Source organism: Anomaloglossus baeobatrachus, chromosome 6 (genome assembly GCF_048569485.1).
Source record: "Anomaloglossus baeobatrachus isolate aAnoBae1 chromosome 6, aAnoBae1.hap1, whole genome shotgun sequence".
NCBI classification, from domain to species: domain Eukaryota; kingdom Metazoa; phylum Chordata; class Amphibia; order Anura; family Aromobatidae; genus Anomaloglossus; species Anomaloglossus baeobatrachus.
Window position 1 is genome coordinate 381,221,071 of NC_134358.1, and position 21,100 is coordinate 381,242,170.

General features: G+C 50.6%; 1 protein-coding gene across 1 annotated transcript in view; it reads left to right on the top strand.

The window, feature by feature from the left end:
• Positions 1 to 21,100, top strand: part of TRANK1 (tetratricopeptide repeat and ankyrin repeat containing 1) — a 276,987-nt gene that overhangs the window by 141,517 nt on the left and 114,370 nt on the right. The window contains exon 11 of the mRNA XM_075315070.1: positions 17,893 to 18,144. Within this exon, the coding sequence (XP_075171185.1) occupies positions 17,893 to 18,144 (252 nt within the window). The remainder of the gene's footprint in view (positions 1 to 17,892; positions 18,145 to 21,100) is intronic.

A 21,100-nucleotide genomic window follows, 5' to 3' on the forward strand; every position in this document is an offset into this window, starting at 1 on the left:
AGTCTCCAAATTGGCTGCTAGATCCGTTGTGTCTGTTGCAGATGGCTCATCCCTGAAGGATGCCACTGACAGACAGATAGAGCTCTTGGTGAAGTCCATCTATGAGGCCACGGGCGCGTCTTTCGCCCCGGCCTTTGCTGCTGTGTGGGCTCTCCAAGCGATCTCGGCTTGTCTGGCTGAGATTAATGCTGTCACACGGAATTCTGCTCCGCATGTTTCGTCTTTGACTTCCCAGGCATCTGCCTTTTTGTCCTACGCCATGAACGCCGTCCTGGACTCCGCTAGCCGAACGGCTGTAGCATCCACTAACTCCGTGGCAGTCCGCAGGGCCATGTGGCTGCGCGAATGGAAAGCAGACTCTGCTTCCAAAAGGTTCTTAACTGGTCTGCCTTTTTCTGGCGACCGTTTATTTGGCGAACGATTGGATGAGATTATTAAGGAATCCAAGGGAAAGGAATCCTCCTTACCCCAGTCCAGACCTAAGAAGCCTCCGCAACGAAAAATACAATCAAGGTTTCGGTCCTTTCGTCCCTCCGCCAAGCCACAATCCTCGTCCAACAGGCCGGAGAAAGGCCAGAGGAACTCCTATGCGTGGCGGTCCAAGTCACGCCCCCAAAAGGCCGCAGGAGGCACTGCCTCCAAGACGGCCTCCTCATGACTCTCGGCCTCCCCTAGCCGCATCCTCGGTCGGTGGCAGGCTCTCCCGCTTTGGAGACGCCTGGTGGCCATATGTTCAAGACCGATGGGTGAGAGACATTCTGTCTCAGGGTTACAGGATAGAGTTCAGCTCACGTCCTGCGGCTCGTTTCTTCAGAACCTCCCCGCCCCCCGCTCAGGCCGATGCACTTTTTCAGGCAGTGGACGCTCTGAAGTCAGAAGGTGATGTGATCCTCGTTCCCCCTCAGGAACGTGGTCGCGGCTTTTACTCCAACTTGTTCGTAGTGCCAAAAAAGGACGGGTCATTCCGTCCCGTTCTGGACCTCAAGCTACTCAACAGACATGTGAGAACCAGATGGTTTCGGATGAAATCTCTCCGCTCAGTCATCGCCTCGTTGTCACAAGGAGACTTCCTGGCATCGATCGACATCAAGGATGCTTATCTCCATGTGCCGATCGCACCCGAACATCAACGTTTCCTGCGTTTCGCCATTTGGGACGAACACCTCCAGTTCGTCGCATTGCCCTTCGGCCTGGCGACAGCCCCACGGGTTTTCACCAAAGTCATGGCATCTGTCGTGGCGGTCCTACACTCTCAGGGCCACTCTGTGATCCCCTACTTGGACGATCTCCTAGTCAGGGCCCCTTCTCGGGTGGCGTGTCAACAAAGCCTTACCGTCGCTCTGGCGACTCTCCAGCAGTTCGGGTGGATCATCAACCTCCCGAAATCCAAGTTGACACCAACCCAATCACTGACTTACCTTGGGATGGAGTTTCACACACAGCTAGCGTTAGTCAAGCTACCGCGGGACAATCACTTCTTCGGAGTCAATCACACCCCTTAAGGCGCCTCATGCACTTCCTGGGGAAGATGGTGGCAGCTATGGAGGCAGTGCCGTTTGCACAATTTCATCTACGGCCACTCCAATGGGATATTCTCCGCAAATGGGACAAGAGTGCGGCTTCCCTCGACAAGAACGTCTCTCTTTCCCTCGCGACCAAAACATCACTTCAGTGGTGGCTCTTACCCACATCTCTGTCGGGAGGAAGATCATTCCTACCCCCAACCTGGGCTGTGGTCACCACGGACGCGAGCCTGTCAGGTTGGGGAGCGGTTTTTCTCCACCACAGGGCTCAAGGAACCTGGACTCTGATAGAATCGTCCCTTCAGATCAATATTCTGGAGATAAGGGCAGTATATCTAGCCCTATTGGCTTTCCATCGGTGGCTGGAGGGCAGGCAGATCCGAATCCAGTCGGACAACGCCACTGCCGTCGCCTACATCAATCACCAAGGCGGCACTCGCAGTCGTCTGGCCTTCCAGGAAGTCCGGCGGATTCTGCAGTGGGCGGAAGCCACAGGCTCCACCATCTCCGCAGTTCACATCCCGGGCGTAGAAAACTGGAAAGCAGATTTTCTCAGTCGTCAGGGCATGGACGCGGGGGAATGGTCTCTTCACCCAGACGTGTTTCGGGAGATCTGTCGCCGCTGGGGAACGCCGGACGTCGATCTCATGGCGTCACGGCACAACAACAAGGTCCCGGCCTTCATGGCACGGTCTCAGGATCACAGAGCTCTGGCGGCGGACGCGTTAGTGCAGGATTGGTCGCAGTTCCGACTGCCGTATGTGTTTCCCCCTCTGGCAATGCTGCCCAGAGTACTACGCAAGATCAGGTCCGACTGCCGTCGCGCCATTCTCGTCGCTCCAGACTGGCCGAGGCGGTCGTGGTATCCGGATCTGTGGCATCTCACGGTGGGTCAACCGTGGGCACTTCCAGACCGCCCAGACTTGCTGTCACAAGGTCCGTTTTTCCATCTGAATTCTGTGGCCCTCAACCTGACTGTGTGGCCATTGAGTCCTGGCTCCTAGCGTCTTCAGGGTTATCTCAGGATGTCATTGCCACCATGAGACAGGCCAGGAAGCCAACGTCCGCCAAGATCTATTATAGGTCTTGGCAAATCTTCCTGTCCTGGTGCACTGCTAACGGTTTTTCTCCATGGCCGTTTGCCTTACCCACATTCCTTTCATTCCTTCAATCTGGAGTGGACAAGAGTTTGTCCCTCGGCTCTATCAAGGGCCAAGTGTCGGCGCGCTCCGTGTTTTTTCAAAGGCGTCTAGCCAGGCTTCCGCAGGTCCGCACGTTCCTGCAGGGGGTCTGCCACATAGTCCCACCTTACAAACGTCCGTTGGAACCTTGTGACCTTAACAGGGTCCTGACGGCTCTTCAAAAGCCGCCTTTTGAGCCACTGCGGGATGTCTCTCTCTCCCGTCTTTCGCAGAAGGTGGCCTTCCTAGTTGCAGTCACGTCTCTTCGGAGAGTGTCTGAGCTTGCAGCGCTGTCATGCAAAGCTCCCTTCCTGGTTTTTCACCAGGATAAGGTGGTTCTCCGTCCGGTCCCGGATTTTCTCCCTAAGGTGGTATCCCCTTTTCATTTAAATCAGGATATCTCCTTGCCTTCCTTTTGCCCTAATCCAATTCACCAGTGTGAAAAGGATTTGCACTCTTTGGATCTAGTGAGAGCACTCCGGTTCTACGTGTCTCGCACGGCGCCCCTGCGCCGTTCAGATGCGCTCTTTGTCCTTGTCGCTGGCCAGCGCAAGGGCTCTCAGGCCTCCAAGTCAACCTTGGCTCGGTGGATCAAGGAACCGATTCTCGAGGCCTACCGTTCTTCTGGGCTTCCACTTCCTTCAGGGTTGAAAGCCCATTCTACCAGAGCTGTAGGTGCGTCCTGGGCTTTGCGGCACCGGGCGACGGCTCAGCAGGTGTGTCAGGCAGCTACGTGGTCTAGTCTGCACACTTTCACGAAGCACTATCAAGTGCATACCTATGCGTCGGCTGACGCCAGTCTAGGTAGGCGAGTCCGTCAGGCGGAGGTTGCCCACCTGTAAGAGGGGGCCGTTTTTCGGCTCTTTCGATTGAGGTATTCTTTTACCCACCCAGGGACTGCTCTTGGACGTCCCAATTGTCTGGGTCTCCCAATGGAGCGACAAAGAAAAAGGGAATTTTGTTTACTTACCGTAAATTCCTTTTCTTCTAGCTCCTATTGGGAGACCCAGCACCCGCCCCTGTGCCCTTTGGGCTGGTTGTTCTTTTGTGTACACATGTTGTTCATGTTGAATTGTTCTTTTGGTTCATGGTCTTCAGTTCTCCGAACATCCTTCGGATTGAATTTACCCTAGACCAATTTATAAGTTTTCTCCTTCCTGCTTTTGCACCAAAACTGAGGAGCCCGTGGTCCACGGGAGGGTGTATAGGCAGAGGGGAGGGGTTACACTTTTTAAAGTGTAATACTTTGTGTGGCCTCCAGAGGCAGAAGCTATACACCCAATTGTCTGGGTCTCCCAATAGGAGCTAGAAGAAAAGGAATTTACGGTAAGTAAACAAAATTCCCTTTTTTATCAAAACTACAGCAAGCAGCCCAGTAACTGACACATCTCTGGGGTTTGGGGTCTTTGTACACTGTTTGCAGAATTATTAAGGGCCAGTTACACGCTGCGACATCGCTAACGATATATCGTCAGGGTCACGGTGTTTGTGACGCACATCCGGCGTCGTTAGCGACATCGCAGCGTGTGACAGGCTGGAGCGACCTTAAACGATTCCAAAAGATACAAAAATCGTTTGTCTGTGAGAGGTCGTTTATTTACCAAAAATCGTTGTCTGGTCAGTAGCGATGTTGTTCCTCGTTCCTGCGGCATCACACATCGCTATGTGTGACACCGCAGGAGCGACGAACATCTCCTTACCTGCCTCCACCAGCAATGAGGAAGGAAGGAGGTGGGCGGGATGTTCCGGCTGCTCATCTCTGCCCCTCCTGTGCTATTGGACAGCTGACGTGTGACGTCGCTGTGACGCCGCACGACCAGCCCCCTTAAAAAGGAGGCGGTTCGCCGGCAACAGCGACGTCGCAGGGAAGGTAAGTCCGTGTGACGGGTGTTAGCGATGTTGTGCGCCACGGGCAGCGATTTGCCCGTGACTCACAACCGACGGGGGCAGGTACGCTCGCTAGGGAGATCGGTACGGATATCGCAGCCTGTAAAGTACCCTTTAGACAAGTATTTCTTTGTCGCTCCATTGGGAGACCCAGACAATTGGGTGTATAGCTATGCCTCCGGAGGCCACACAAAGTATTACACTAAAAGTGTAAAGCCCCTCCCCTTCTGCCTATACACCCCCGTGCTCCCACGGGCTCCTCAGTTTTCATGCTTTGTGCGAAGGAGGCAGACATCCACGCATAGCTCCACAGCTTAGTCAGCAGCAGCTGCTGACTATGTCGGATGGAAGAAAAGAGGGCCCATAATAGGGCCCCCAGCATGCTCCCTTCTCACCCCACTCTTGTCGGCGGTGTTGTTAAGGTTGAGGTGCCCATTGCGGGTACGGAGGCTGGAGCCCACATGCTGTTTTCCTTCCCCATCCCCTTAGGGCTCTGGGTGAAGTGGGATCCTATCGGTCTCCAGGCACTGAGACCGTGCTCCATCCACAGCTCCTGGGGACTCTGCTGGATAAGGAGCCGAGTATCGTCAGGGACATGGCCCTGCTACTTTGAGGTACTCTGTGTCCCCGTAGGGACAGCGCACAGAAACACTCCAGCATTGCTGGGTGTGTTAGTGCGCCGGGGACCGCAGCGCTGACCGCGCTTGTGCCATCACACACTTCAGCGTGGCTGGGTGTGTTAGTGTTACTGGGGACTACCGCGCTGACCGCGCGCTGCCATTTCACACTGCAGCGCGACTGGGAATGTTAGTACGCCGGGGACTACCGCGCCGACCGCGCTCATACGCCGGCCGCGCTTATAACTTTAGTCCCCGGCTTTTGCGGCCTAGTCTCACTCTTTTCCCGCCCCCAGGCCTGCCAGTCAGGGGAAGGGCGGGACGCTGTACAGGACGTCAGCACTGGGGCTGGAACATGCTTTGCATACTCCACCCCCCTCACTGTGCACAGTGGGGCACCAGATTCCCGCACTTTCTAGGGCACGCCCACGGCCCCCTCCTCTCCTCAGGACGCCGGCAGCCATTCCTGTCAGCTCTTCTGACGCTGGAGAGGGGAGACAAGCTCAGGGAGACCCAGGCAGGGATTCTGGTGACCACACAACCGCTTTGAGCGGTCGGTAAGCAGCACCTGAGGTGCTGGCCCCACTAGTGCAGACGTGTACTTATAGATTATATGATTATAGGCTATACTTTACACTGTATGGTGCACGGTTGATTTTTGGCTATATACCCTCCTGGATTGCTCAGAGGAGACAACAGCATGTCGTCCACAAGAAGCAAGGGTGCCAAAGCACAGGCTTACTATGCTGCCTGCGCCGCATGTACGGCTATACTGCCGGCAGGTTCCACTGACCCTCATTGTGTGCAATGCTCGGCCCCTGTGGCACTTACTCAGCCGGAGCCTCTGCTAAGGGTGGCCCAGGAGGAACCACCTGCTAACACTGTCCAGGTGACAGGGACAGAGTTTGCAGTTTTTACTGAAAGACTTTCTGAGACTATGGCTAAGATATTAGAAGCTTTGCAGTCCAGACCAGTACCTCAGGCCATGGGCACTGTGGAATCATTGCTCCCTGGTCCCCCTCATTCGGAACAACAATGTTCTTCCGGGGTGTCTCATAGATCCCAGGGTGAGGTCTCTGACACGGACCGCAGCCCCAGACCGCCTAAGCGAGCTCGCTGGGAATTTCCCTCGACATCATCACATTGTTCAGGGTCTCAGCGGGAGGACTCTCTGTATGATGAAGCGGAGGTAGCTGATCAGGATTCTGATCCTGAGGCCGCTCTCAACCTTGATACTCCTGATGGGGACGCCATAGTGAATGATCTTATTGCGTCCATCAATCAAATGTTGGATATTTCTCCCTCAGCTCCTCCAGTAGAGGAGTCAGCTTCTCAGCAGGAGAAATTCCGTTTCAGGTTTCCCAAGCGTACAACGAGTATGTTTCTGGACCACTCTGACTTCAGAGAGGCAGTCCAGAAACACCGAGCTTGTCCAGATAAGCGTTTTTCCAAGCGCCTTAAGGATACACGTTATCCCTTCCCCCCTGACGTGGTCAAGGGCTGGACTCAGTGTCCCAAGGTGGATCCTCCAATCTCCAGACTGGCGGCTAGATCCATAGTTGCAGTTGAAGATGGGACTTCACTCAAGGATGCCACTGACAGACAGATGGAGCTCTGGTTGAAATCCATCTATGAAGCTATCGGCGCGTCTTTTGCTCCAGCATTCGCAGCCGTATGGGCACTCCAAGCTATCTCTGTGGGTCAAGCGCAAATTGACGCACTCACACGTACGTCTGCGCCGCAGGTGGCGTCCATAACCTCTCAAACGTCGGCATTTGCGTCCTACGCTATTAATGCTGTCCTGGACTCTGCGAGCCGTACGGCGGTAGCATCCGCCAATTCGGTGGCAATACGCAGGGCCTTGTGGCTACGGGAATGGAAGGCAGATTCTGCTTCCAAAAAGTGCTTAACCAGTTTGCCATTTTCTGGCGACCGTTTGTTTGGAGAGAGATTGGATGAAATCATCAAACAATCCAAGGGAAAGGAAACATCCTTACCCCAGGCCAAACCAAACACATCCCAACAGAGGAGGGGACAGTCGAGGTTTCGGTCCTTTCGGGGTGCAGGCAGGTCCCAATTCTCCTCGTCCAAAAGGCCCCAGAAGGATCAGAGGAACTCCGATTCATGGCGGTCTAAGTCACGCCCTAAAAAGACCGCCGGAGGTGCCGCTACCAAGGCGGCTTCCTCATGACTTACGGCCTCCTCACACCGCATCCTCGGTCGGTGGCAGGCTCTCCCGCTTTTGCGACACCTGGCTGCCACAGGTAAAAGACCGTTGGGTGAGAGACATTTTGTCTCACGGTTACAGGATAGAGTTCAGCTCTCGTCCTCCGACTCGATTCTTCAGAACATCTCCGCCTCCCGAGCGAGCCGATGCTCTTCTGCAGGCGGTGGGCACTCTGAAGGCAGAAGGAGTGGTGGTCCCGGTTCCTCATCAGCAACAGGGTCACGGTTTTTACTCCAACCTGTTTGTGGTTCCAAAGAAGGACGGATCTTTCCGTCCTGTTCTGGACCTAAAACTGCTCAACAAACACGTAAAGACCAGGCGGTTCCGGATGGAATCCCTCCGCTCCGTCATCGCCTCAATGTCCCAAGGAGATTTCCTTGCATCGATCGATATCAAAGATGCTTATCTCCACGTACCGATTGCTCCAGAGCATCAGCGCTTCCTGCGCTTCGCCATGGGAGACGAACACCTTCAGTTCGCGGCACTGCCGTTCGGCCTGGCGACAGCCCCAAGGGTTTTCACCAAGGTCATGGCTACAGTAGTTGCGGTCCTCCACTCTCAGGGTCACTCGGTGATACCTTACCTAGACGATCTGCTGGTCAAGGCACCCTCTCAAGAGGCATGCCAACACAGCCTCAACGTTACTCTGGAGACTCTCCAGAGTTTCGGGTGGATCATCAATTTTCCAAAGTCAAATCTGACACCGGTCCAATCGCTGACCTATCTTGGCATGGAGTTTCATACTCTCTCAGCGATAGTGAAGCTTCCGCTGAACAAACAGCGGTCACTGCAGACAGGGTTGCAATCTCTCCTTCAAGGTCAGTCACACCCCTTGAGGCGCCTCATGCACTTCCTGGGGAAGATGGTGGCAGCAATGGAGGCAGTCCCTTTCGCGCAGTTTCACCTGCGTCCTCTTCAATGGGACATCCTACGCAAATGGGACAGGAAGCCGACGTCCCTAGACAGGAACGTCTCCCTCTCTCAGGCAACCAAAGCTTCCCTTCGGTGGTGGCTTCTTCCCACTTCATTATCGAAGGGGAAATCCTTCCTACCCCCATCCTGGGCGGTGGTCACGACGGACGCGAGTCTGTCAGGGTGGGGAGCAGTCTTCCTCCACCACAGGGCTCAGGGTACGTGGACTCAGCAAGAGTCCTCACTTCAGATCAATGTTCTGGAGATCAGGGCAGTGTATCTTGCCCTAAAAGCGTTCCAGCAGTGGCTGGAAGGCAAGCAGATCCGAATTCAGTCGGACAACTCCACAGCGGTGGCTTACATCAACCACCAAGGTGGAACACGCAGTCGGCAAGCCTTCCAGGAAGTCCGGCGGATTTTGATGTGGGTGGAAGCCACGGCCTCCACCATCTCCGCAGTTCACATCCCGGGCGTGGAAAACTGGGAAGCAGACTTTCTCAGTCGCCAGGGCATGGACGCAGGGGAATGGTCCCTTCACCCGGATGTGTTTCAGGAGATCTGTTGCCGGACGTCGACCTAATGGCGTCCCGGCACAACAAAAAGGTCACGGCATTCATGGCACGATCTCACGATCACAGAGCTCTGGCGGCAGACGCCTTAGTTCAGGATTGGTCGCAGTTTCAACTCCCTTATGTGTTTCCTCCTCTGGCACTGTTGCCCAGAGTGTTACGCAAGATCAGGGCCGACTGCCGCCGCGCCATCCTCGTCGCTCCAGACTGGCCGAGGAGGTCGTGGTATCCGGATCTGTGGCATCTCACGGTCGGCCAACCGTGGGCACTACCAGACCGACCAGACTTGCTGTCTCAAGGGCCGTTTTTCCATCTGAATTCTGCGGCCCTCAACCTGACTGTGTGGCCATTGAGTCCTGGATCTTAGCGTCTTCAGGATTATCTCAAGAGGTCATTGCCACTATGAGACAGGCTAGGAAACCAACGTCCGCCAAGATCTACCACAGAACGTGGAAAATATTCCTGTCGTGGTGCTCTGCTCAGGATTTTTCTCCCTGGCCATTTGCCTTGCCCACTTTTCTGTCCTTTCTTCAATCCGGATTGGAAAAGGGTTTGTCGCTCGGCTCCCTTAAGGGACAAGTCTCTGCGCTCTCTGTGTTTTTTCAGAAGCGCCTGGCCAGACTTCCACAGGTACGCACATTCCTGCAAGGGGTTTGTCACATCGTACCTCCTTACAAGCGTCCGTTAGAACCCTGGGATCTGAACAGGGTGCTGATGGTTCTTCAGAAACCACCGTTCGAGCCAATGAGGGATATTTCTCTCGCACGCCTTTCGCAGAAAGTGGTTTTCCTAGTAGCAGTCACTTCACTTCGGAGAGTGTCTGAGCTAGCAGCGTTGTCATGCAAAGCCCCTTTCCTGGTGTTTCACCAGGACAAGGTGGTTCTGCGTCCGGTTCCGGAATTCCTCCCTAAGGTGGTATCCCCCTTTCATCTCAATCAGGATATCTCCTTACCTTCTTTTTGCCCTCATCCAGTTCACCAGTGTGAAAAGGATTTGCACTCGTTAGATCTGGTGAGAGCACTCAGAGTCTACATTTCTCGTACGGCGCCCCTGCGCCGCTCGGATGCACTCTTTGTCCTTGTCGCTGGCCAGCGTAAAGGGACACAAGCTTCCAAATCTACCCTGGCTCGGTGGATCAAGGAACCAATTCTCGAAGCTTATCGTTCCTCGGGGCTTCCGGTTCCTTCAGGGCTGAAGGCCCATTCTACCAGGGCCGTGGGAGCATCCTGGGCCTTGCGACACCAGGCTACGGCTCAGCAGGTGTGTCAGGCAGCTACCTGGTCGAGCCTGCACACTTTCACGAAACACTATCAGGTGCATACCTATGCTTCGGCAGATGCCAGCTTAGGTAGGCAAGTCCTTCGGGCGGCGGTTGCCCACCTGTAGGACGGAGCCGTTACGGCTCTATTATGAGGTATTATTTACCCACCCAGGGACTGCTTTTGGACGTCCCAATTGTCTGGGTCTCCCAATGGAGCGACAAAGAAGAAGGGAATTTTGTTTACTTACCGTAAATTCCTTTTCTTCTAGCTCCAATTGGGAGACCCAGCTCCCGCCCCTGTTTTTTTGTGTACACATGTTGTTCATGTTGAATGGTTTCAGTTCTCCGATATTCCTTCGGATTGAATTTACTTTAAACCAGTTTATAATTTTTTCCTCCTTCTTGCTTTTGCACCAAAACTGAGGAGCCCGTGGGAGCACGGGGGGTGTATAGGTAGAAGGGGAGGGGCTTTACACTTTTAGTGTAATACTTTGTGTGGCCTCCGGAGGCATAGCTATACACCCAATTGTCTGGGTCTCCCAATTGGAGCTAGAAGAAAAGGAATTTACGGTAAGTAAACAAAATTCCCTTCTTTGTCCATATCATAATTTTTTTGCATATTTTCCAACTGCAAAGTGTATAAACTTACTAATAAGAAGAAGCATATCACGTGATGTGTATTTATGTAATGAGGGAGAGTGTGGCCTAAGAATATCAACAGCCTTTATCAAGGTGTGCAGAATTATTACACAGCTTGTTTTCCTCAGGCAAAATGGGCCAAATGAAAGATTTATCAATTTTTACTTTTCAAAGCCACTTAAACCCTTTGCGACCTTGAGAATTTCCATTTTTGAGCTTTCATTTTTCTTCCAAGAGCCATAACTTTTTGCCGTAAGAGTTGTGCTTTTGAATGACTCCATTCATTTTGACATAGTGTACTGAAAAACGGGAATAAAATTCCAAGTGGCGTAAAATTGCAAAAGAAAAAAAAGTGCAATTCCACAATTGTTTTTTGTTGTTTTTATTTACCATGTTCATTTTATGGTAAAACTGACCTAGCAGTATGATTTCCCAGGTCATTACCAGTATGTAGCTACCAAACACGTATAGTTTGTTTTTTTATTTAAAGGAAATCTGTCGCCACATTTGACCTATCTAACCTATTAATATGGAATGCTGAAAAAGTCCTACCTGTCTATCTCATATCAGATGCCTTGTTGTGGATAAATCATCTTTTATCACTTTATGTAAATGAGATCTTCCAGGTTATGGGGTGAATGCTGCCTGGAAGATAACTTCACCTACAGAGGTTATTTTAAATAGCAGGGGTGCTACCAGTGTGATGAGTGATGGCCGTTCTCTGCTCTCACTGCAGATCTGTGTGTGATTATAGCTGACACATCTGCAGGTTCCTCTCAGCTTCAGCTTCCATCTCACAGGCAGTCAGTGCGGTGTGTGATAGCCGCTCTCTGCTCTCACTGCAGATCTGTGTGTGATTATAGCTGACACATCTGCAGGTTCTCTCAGCTTCAGCTTGCAGGCAGGCAGTTTGATGTGTGATGGCCACTCTCTGCTGTCACTGCAGAGCTGTGTGTGATTATAGCTGACACATCTGCAGGTTCCTCTCAGCTTCAGCTTCCATCTCACAGGCAGTCAGTGCGATGAGTAATGGCCGTTCTCTGCTGTCACTGCAGATCTGTGTGTGATTCTAGCTGACACATCTGCAGGTTCTCTCAGCTTCAGCCTCCAGCTTGCAGGCAGGCAGTGTGATGTGTGATGGCCACTCTCTGCTCTCACTGCAGAGCTGTGTGTGATTCTAGCTGACACATCTGCAGGTTCTCTCAGCTTCAGCCTCCAGCTTGCAGGCAGGCAGTGTGATGGCCACTCTCTGCTCTCACTGCAGAGCTGTGTGTGATTATAGCTGACACATCTGCAGGTTCTCTCAGCTTCAGCCTCCAGCTTGCAGGCAGGCAGTGTGATGTGTGATGGCCACTCTCTGCTCTCACTGCAGAGCTCTGTGTGATTATAGCTGACACATCTGCAGGTTCTCTCAGCTTCAGCCTCCAGCTTGCAGGCAGGCAGTGTGATGTGTGATGGCCGTTCTCTGCTGTCACTGCAGAGCTGTGTGTGATTATAGCTGACACATCTGCAGGTTCTCTCAGCTTCAGCCTCCAGCTTGCAGGCAGGCAGTGTTGCAATATTGCTGCATTGAAGCAGAGCTCAGTGAGCTGCAAAAATGTGTTTGCAAGAAGTCAAATTTAATTTGTCATGTTCTGTGTCAGTTGCTTGTCTCACAGTGGTAACACCCTTTTATTTAAAATAATCTCTGGAAGCGGAGTTATCTTCTGGGCAGCATCCACCCCCAAGAGCTCTTTTGTGATAAAAATATTTTTCCACAAGACGTCTCATATGAGACATACAGGTTATGACATTTTTCAGCATTCTATAACTTGTTTGCTAATATTAATAGGTTAGATAGGTTAAATGTGGCTGATTTTTTTTTTTGCCCTGAGCTGATAGTTTTACTGATACCATTTTTGGGTAGATGCGATGCCTCTTATTGTATTTTATTGCAATGTTGCGACTGCCAAAAAGCTGTAATTCTGGCGCTGTTTACTGAACGGAATAATTTTCTTTATATTTTGATGGATCGGACATTTCTGAACTCTACAATACCAAATATGTGTATCTCTCTCTATTTTTCTTTGTTTTTATTTTGAATGGGGCAAAAGGTGGGTGACTTCAGCTTTTGTGTTTTGTTTTTTTTCTTCACTTTTTATTGTATTTACTAGTCCCCTTAGGGGACGTGAAGATGCAATCAGCAGAATTGATGACTTCCTATGAACGCCTGGCTTGTAGCTATGGGGTCATCAGCTGACCCCCAGCTGCTCTGACAATCCATTCACGCCCCACCATCACATCACAGGCTGCCAATGGAAGCAGGGAATGATGCTGCTCCCTGCCAGCGCCTGTTACATGCCACTGTCAGAGATTGACAACGGAATTTAACGTCTTAACGGTCACAGGATTGCATCAGCCGACTTGTGCAGGGAAAGAAGCATTCTGAGCACGGACACGACTTCTGATGTAAATATACATCATGGATCGTGAAGGGTTAAAAGTCTTAGGCGGGCTTTACATGTTGCGACATCGCTTCCGAAATATCCATCGCCGGTAGCGACATCGCAACGTGTAAATCCTAGGTGCGATGATAAACGATCGCAAAAGCGTCGAAAATCGGTGATCTGTGTAGCGTCGTTCATTTCCATAATGTCGGGTCGACCGCAGGTACGATGTTGTTTGTCGTTCCTGCAGCTCCACACATCGCTGTGTGTAAACCCCCAGGAGCGACAAACATCTCCTTACCTGCGTCCCGACGGCAATGCGGAAGGGAGAAGGTGGGCGGGATGTTATGTCCCGCTCATCTCCTCCCCTCCGCTTCTATTGGCCGGCCGATTAGTGACGTCGCTGTGACGCCGAACGCACCTCCCCCTTGAAGGAGGTCTAGTTCGCCAGTCACAGCGACGTCGCCGAGCAGGTATGTGCGTGTGAAGCTGCCGTAGCGATAATGTTCGCTACGGCAGAAATCACCACATATCGTATGTGCGACGGGGGCGGGTACTATCGCGCTCGGCATCGCTAGCCGATGCTAGCGATGTCGCAACGTGTAAAGCCCGCCTTAGCGAGGGATTCATCAATCTGAAAATTGCTAAGATATTGGGGCGAACCATCAAAAGTTTTGTTACAAATGGTCAACAGGGTCACAAAGAATGTGTTAAGAAAAAAGACACACATCATCTACCAAAGATTTGTGAAAATTCAAATGTGAAGTGACCTGCAACCCATTTTCCTTCAGATCTGTCATATTACAGAACTGCAACTTCCCTGGAGGGCCCAGAAGTACAGGGTGCTCAGTGCTCAGAGACATGGCCGAGGTAAGGAAGCCCGAAACCTGTTCATCACTGAATAAGACACATTAGATGAAACATCAAGACTGGGCCAAGAAATATCTGAAGTCAGACTTTTGAAAGGTTTTATGGACCGAGCAGATGAAAGTGACTCTTGATGGACCAGATGGATAGGTCTGTGGCTGGATCGGTAATAGGCAAAGACCTCCACTTTGACTCAGAGCAAGGTGGAGGGTACTACTATGGGCTGGTATTATTAAAATGAGCTAGTTGGACCTTTTTGAGTTGAACATGAACTCAAAATCAACTCCCAAACCTACTGCCAGTTTTTCAGTTTTTAGAAGACATTTTCTTCAAGCAGTGGTACAGGAAAAAAATCTGCAACTTTCAAGAAAACCATGATTTGTACTTAGAACAATGCTCAATTGCATGCAGGGAAGTACACTAGCCCTAGTGCCCAAAGACAGCTCTACTACCCAAGGACAGCTCTTATATAGCCCCTCTGCCCAGGAATAGCTCTCGTATAGCTCCTGGCCAGTTTGCTCATTGTAGTCCATGCTCGTACTGTGTTGCATGGTGATCTGCAAGAGCTCTTACAATTACAAGGGGCCTTTTGAAGACAACCATAATGCTGATATGGGCCCTCGGGGAAAATTAGTTTGACATCCTTGTCATAGGCGCTTTACAGTATTTTACAATATTGAGCGTGAAAATGGAAATATACATTTTTTTTTCCCACAAAAATGTTGGTTTATCCACAAATTTTTCATTTTTACAAGAGTAGCAGGAACAAATGGACCATACAATTTGTTATGCAAATTCTCATGAGTCGCCAATACCCCATATGTGGTGGAAAACTACTGTTTGGGCTCATGGCAGGGCTTGGAAGAGAAGAAGCACCGTTTGAGTTTTGGAGTACAAAATTGGCTGGAATGCATAGTGGATGCCATGTTGTGTTTGCAGAGCCCCTGATGTGCCTAAACTTTGGAAATTTCCCAAGTGACCCTATTTTGTAAACTACACTCCTTGAAGAATTTATTTAGAGGTGTAGTGAGCATCGTGAAAATGCAGGTGGTTCACAATTTTAAAACATTGAACTGTGAAAATTTAAAAATTACACTATTTCCTCAGAAATGTTGTTTTAACCCCAAATTTTTTATTTTCATAAGGGTAACAAGAGAAAATGGACCACATAATTTGTTGTGCAATTTTTCGTTGAGTACAAGGATACCCCATATATGGTCAGAAACTGTTTGGGCACAAAGCAGGGCTTGGAAGGGAAGGAGCGCTTTTTGATTTTTGGAGTGCAAAATTGTCTGGAGTAGACTGTGAACACAATATCGCATTTCAAGAGCTGCTGAAGTTCCAAAACCGCAGAAGCCCCCTAAAAGTGACACCATTTTGGACACTACACCACCTCAAGGAACTTTATCTAGGGGTGAAGTGAGCTTCTTGAAACCATTAGTGCTTCAAAGAATTTTATAATATAAGGCCGTGAAAATTAAATATTACATTTGTTTCAACAAAAATGATGCTGAAGGATAACAGAAGAAAATCGACCACAAAATTTGTTACGCAATTTCTGCTGAGTATGGCAATAACCCATATGGGGTCGTCAACTACTTTTCAAACAAATCGCAATGCTCAGAAGGGAAGGAGCACTGTATCGGAATTAAGATTTGGCTGTTATTGTGTGTGGTTGCTATGTCTCATTGGCAGAGACAAAGGTGTCAGGACAGCAGAACCCCCCTATAAAGTGTAATTTTTCAAACTAAACCTCTTAATGAAATCATCTAGGGGAGCAGTGAGCAGCATATTGACAGCACATCTGTTTCACAAAATGGTCTACATCTGGACAGTGAACAAAAAGTAATTATATTTTTACCACTAAAATGTAGTTTTAGCCCTTATTACACAATTTCTCGTGAACATGACCATATGTGACTGAACAGTACCATTTTGGCTACAGAGCGAGACTCGGGAGGGAAGGAAAGCTATTTTGACTTTTGGAGCTAAATGTTTCCTAGAATAGTTTGCTGACTAGATATACAGAGCCCATAAGTGCCAGAAGAGCAGAATCCTCCCTGAAGTGGGCCGAAATTAGAAATTACACTCCCCTGGAAATTCATCTACAGGTTTAGTGAGGATTTTACTCCATTGTTTTTCAGAAACAAGCGGCAATGGATGCTGCAGATAATGGTAATCTGCCATTTTAGAGCTTGTATATTGTGCTCAGCTTTGGGTTCTGGAGACCTACTTTTTGCTTCAGAGATGCCAAATATGTGGATTCTAACTACGGTTTAGGCACACAATGGAACTCAGAAGGGAGAGGGCATTTCGATTTGGGAGCTCAGATTTTGCTGGATTTGTTATGTGGGATGAGGAGCCATAGTTAACAGATGACGCACTTGAGTAGGGACTTATTTTGTATGGGTTGAGTAGAAGCTTTAATTTGTGGTATTCTGGGGTACAGAACGTTTTTGATCACTCAAAATTTTTCCTGTGCTCTACATTGAGCACTTACAGTATGTCACAAAAGTGCGTACCCCCCTCATAGTTTTTTAAATATTTTACTATATCATTTCATGGAACAACGCTGAAGATATGACTTGTTGATGCAATATAAAATAGTCGGTGTACAGCTTGTATAAAAGTGTAAATTTGGTGCCCTCTAAGTAACTCAATACACCGCCATTAATGTCTAAACCACTGGCAACAAAAATGACCACACCCCGTAACTGTAAATGGCCAAATTGTGCCCAATTAGCAATGTTTTTCTCCTTAGTGTCGTGTGACTCATTATTTTTACAAGATATCAGGTGGCAATGGGGAGCAGGTGTGTTAAATTGTGTGTTTTCACTAACACACTCATTGTGGTGACTAGAAGTTCAACATGGCAACTCATGGCAAAGAAGTCTCTGAGGATCTGAAAAATAGAAACATAACTCTACATAAAGATAACCTAGGCTGTAAGAAGATTGCAAACTCCCTGAAACTGAACTCCAGCACTGTGGCTAAAACCATACAGTGGTTTAAAGGGAACCAATCACCAGGAATTTCATATATAAGCTAAAACCAGTGCTATACTGGCACTATCAGGCTGATTCTATACATACCTGTAATGGTCAGCTCGGATGTTTAGGTTTTGAAATCCAAGAAAGTAAAGTTTGTAAAATGAGCAGCTTCTTAAGTGACAGTTGCACTGGAGCAGATCATATATTCATAGTTATCCCCTCCCCCTGTTAGAATTAGCATAAGTATTATACAAACGACTCACTTTGTCTAGCAGGACCTGTTGAGTGATACTAGTACCGTACCTGATCTGTTTGTGACCGCTATTGCGCAATGCAGCTGGAACAGTGAGGGAACTGATAGCGACGCACATCTGTGTGTGAGAGCTCATACACCATCGGCAATTGTTAATTGTTTGAAGTTTGGTGGGTGCGATTTTTGTCTGCTTTCTTTGATGAAGGGTCCTGCTATATTCTTTAATTTTTTTAGCTGCTTGGACACTTCCTTGAGGAACCGCAACTAGGACTTATTTTTGGAGTAGGGCTTATATTTTAAGCATACTCAAAGAAGCCCCCAAAATCCTACTAGTTTTTATTTTCGGGAAAACAGGGTAGGTGTTTATGGCAAATTTCTGCAGCTGCTCCGCCTAGTGTTTAAAAGTTGAAAATATAAAAATGTTTTAAATTATTTTTCATATAATTATAAAATGCATATTTTTCAAAAAATAAAACATTAATACTTTACATGTTTTCAATCATTTCCCTGCTAAATTTCTAACTTCGTTGTTTGTTGCAGAGATCCAGCCTGACATTAAATGCGACATCTCAGACTCTGTTGCTGAATACCTCATCACACAGCTAGTAAAGGATCAAAGATGGCCAGTGGTTTTGCTCCTTTTTACTAGAAATGCTAATGGAAAATCTACTCAAGAAGGACTGATTCAACGATGTGCTCTTCCTAATGTTGATATTTTCCTCGTAATAAACAATCTAAGGCTTGAAGTGGAGTACCGGGTGCCGCTAATCAAGTTACTTTTAGAACAAGGAGGTACATTTTTATTCTGGTTTCTTTTTTGTTATTTTAATTTTTGGGATTTTTTTTTTTTTATAGTTACTTCTTTTCCAAGAACATTAGATTCTAATGTTACTTAAAACTAAATTTGAAATGATTCCAGCCATTATACTTTTCATAACCACCTACATTGTTCACAACTAATAAAACAAATAATATATACCTTTTCAATCCGTTCCTCTTTGTTTCAACTTTTCCGGTCCACACCGGCTCCTTACCCCCTTTTATCAGACACACAAACGAGAAGTAAAACTTGTCATACTTCTCCTTAAGGCTAGGTTCACATTTCCGTTGTTTTAAATCCGTCAGCAACGGATCAGTCGTTTTTTAGATGTCAACTGATGCAACGGATGTTGATGATGGGCTTTTATGACTCAAAAATGTTCCTGTATTCTAGACACGGAAGTTTATAGTTGGTGTTTGACTAAAAAAAACACAGACCTAGCATTACTTAAAGGGGTATTCTCAAGTTATGAAATTGGTTTAGTTAGCATAAAAATGAGGACGTTTGCAATTGACTTTTTTTTTTTTAGTAGCTTTTATTCTGGTGTGAGAGCTATTATCTTTCATAATATACAGTTCATTTCCAAGGATGTTACAAATCTTGCAAAATCATCAGTCTAACCATCTGCTGTTTTTAAAGGACTTCTTGTAATCACACCCCTCATTTTCCTGTGCTTGTGCAAATGCCCTGTTACATCTATATGCAGATATACCGTGTTTCCCCGATAGTAAGACACCCCCGATAGTAAGACATAGTGGGGGTTTTGGGGGGGGTCGGCTAATGTAAGACGTACCCCGAAAGTAAGACATAGTAAACGGAAAGCATTATTTATTTATTTATTTATTTTCTTCTTTACAGTACCGGCCGAGTGCCCAGCTGAGCGCCCTGACATGCCGGCGGCCGAGCGCTCAGCTGAGCGCCCTGACATGCCAGCGGCCGAGCGCTCAGCTGAGCGCCCTGACATGCCGGCGGCCGAGCGCTCAGCTAAGCGCCCTGACATGCCGGCGGCCGAGTGCCCAGTTCTTCTTTACAGTATTCGCCGAGCGCTCAACTGAGTGCCCTGACACGCCGGTGGCCGAGCGCTCAGCTGAGCACCCTGACATGCCGGCGGCCGAGCGCTCAGCTGAGAGCCGTCACATGCTAGCGGTCGGGCGTCCAGCTGAGCGTCCTGACACGCCGGCGGCCGAGCGCTCAGCTGAGCGCCCTGACATGCCGGCGGCCGAGCGCCCAGTTCATCTTTACAGTACCGGCCGGGCGCCCAGCTGAGCGCCCTGACACGCCGGCGGCCGAGCGCTCATCTGAGCGCCCTGACACGCCGGCGGCCGAGCGCTCATCTGAGCGCCCTGACATGCCGGCAGCCGAGCGCTCATCTGAGCGCCCTGACATGCCGGCGGCCGAGCGCCCAGCTGAGCGCCCTGACATGCCGGCAGCCGAGCGCTCAGCTGAGCGCCCTGACATGCCGGCGGCCGAGCGCTCAGCTGAGAGCCGTCACATGCCGGCGGTCGGGCGCCCAGCCGAGCGCCCTGACACGCCTGCGGCCGAGCGCTCAGCTGAGTGCCCTGACATGCCGGCGGCCGAGCGCTCAGCTGAGTGCCCTGATATGCCGGCGGTCGGGCGCCCAGCCGAGCGCCCTGACATGCCAGCGGCCGAGCGCCCAGCTGAGAGCCGTCACATGCCGGCGGTCGGGCGCCCAGCCGAGCGCCCTGACACGCCGGCGGCCGAGCGCTCAGCTGAGTGCCCTGACATGCCGGCAGCCGAGCGCCCAGCTGAGAGCCGTCACATGCCGGCGGTCGGGCGCCCAGCCGAGCGCCCTGACACGCCAGCGGCCGAGCGCTCAGCTGAGTGCCCTGACATGCCGGCGGCTGAGCGCCCAGCTGAGAGCCGCCACATGCCGGCGGTCGGGCGCCCAGCCGAGCGCCCTGACACGCCGGCGGCCGAGCGCTCAGCTGAGTGCCCTGACATGCCGGCAGCCGAGCGCCCAGCTGAGAGCCGTCACATGCCGGCGGTCGGGCGCCCAGCCGAGCGCCCTGACACGCCAGCGGCCGAGCGCTCAGCTGAGTGCCCTGACATGCCGGCGGCCGAGCGCCCAGCTGAGAGCCGTCACATGCCGGCGGTTGGGCGCCCAGCCGAGCGCCCTAACACGCCGGCGGCCAAGCGCTCAGCTGAGTGCCCTGACATGCCGGTGGCCGAGCGCCCAGCTGAGAGCCGTCACATGCCGGCGGTCGGGCGCCCAGCCGAGCGCCCTGACACGCCAGCGGCCGAGCGCTCAGCTGAGTGCCCTGACATGCCGGCGGCCGAGCGCCCAGCTGAGAGCCGTCACATGCCGGCGGTTGGGCGCCCAGCCGAGCGCCCTGACACGCCGGCGGCCGAGCGCTCAGCTGAGTGCCCTGACATGCCGGTGGCCGAGCGCCCAGCTGAGAGCCGTCACATGCCGGTGGTCGAGCGCCCTGACACGCCGGCGGCCGAGCGCCCAGTTGAGCGCCCTGTTGAGCGCCCTGACATGCCGGCGGTCGAGCGCTCAGCCGAACGCTCGGCCATCGAGAAATGTTGCAGTAATGTCCGTGGTCCATCAGGACCACGGACAACATACAAAAACACGCAGCCTCAGTGCCCTCATGTGCAGCAATCGCGGCAAGTCCCCATACGGTACATTGCATGGAGACTTGCTGCGATTGCTGTGGGATTTTTTTCCAATATAAGACATACCCCGAAAGTAAGACATAGTGGGACTTTTGGGGGTAAAAAGAATGTAAGACACTGTCTTAGTTTCGGGGAAACACGGTAGTAATAACTGTGTAGATTTCACAACAAATCACTGTTAGGTGAATGTATTACAGCAGAACCTGTGTTGAGCTATACAGTTCTACTAATACTACAGCTCTACTACTAAGCAGCATGGGCTCTCTGCTGACCGTTACTGTTCCTCCA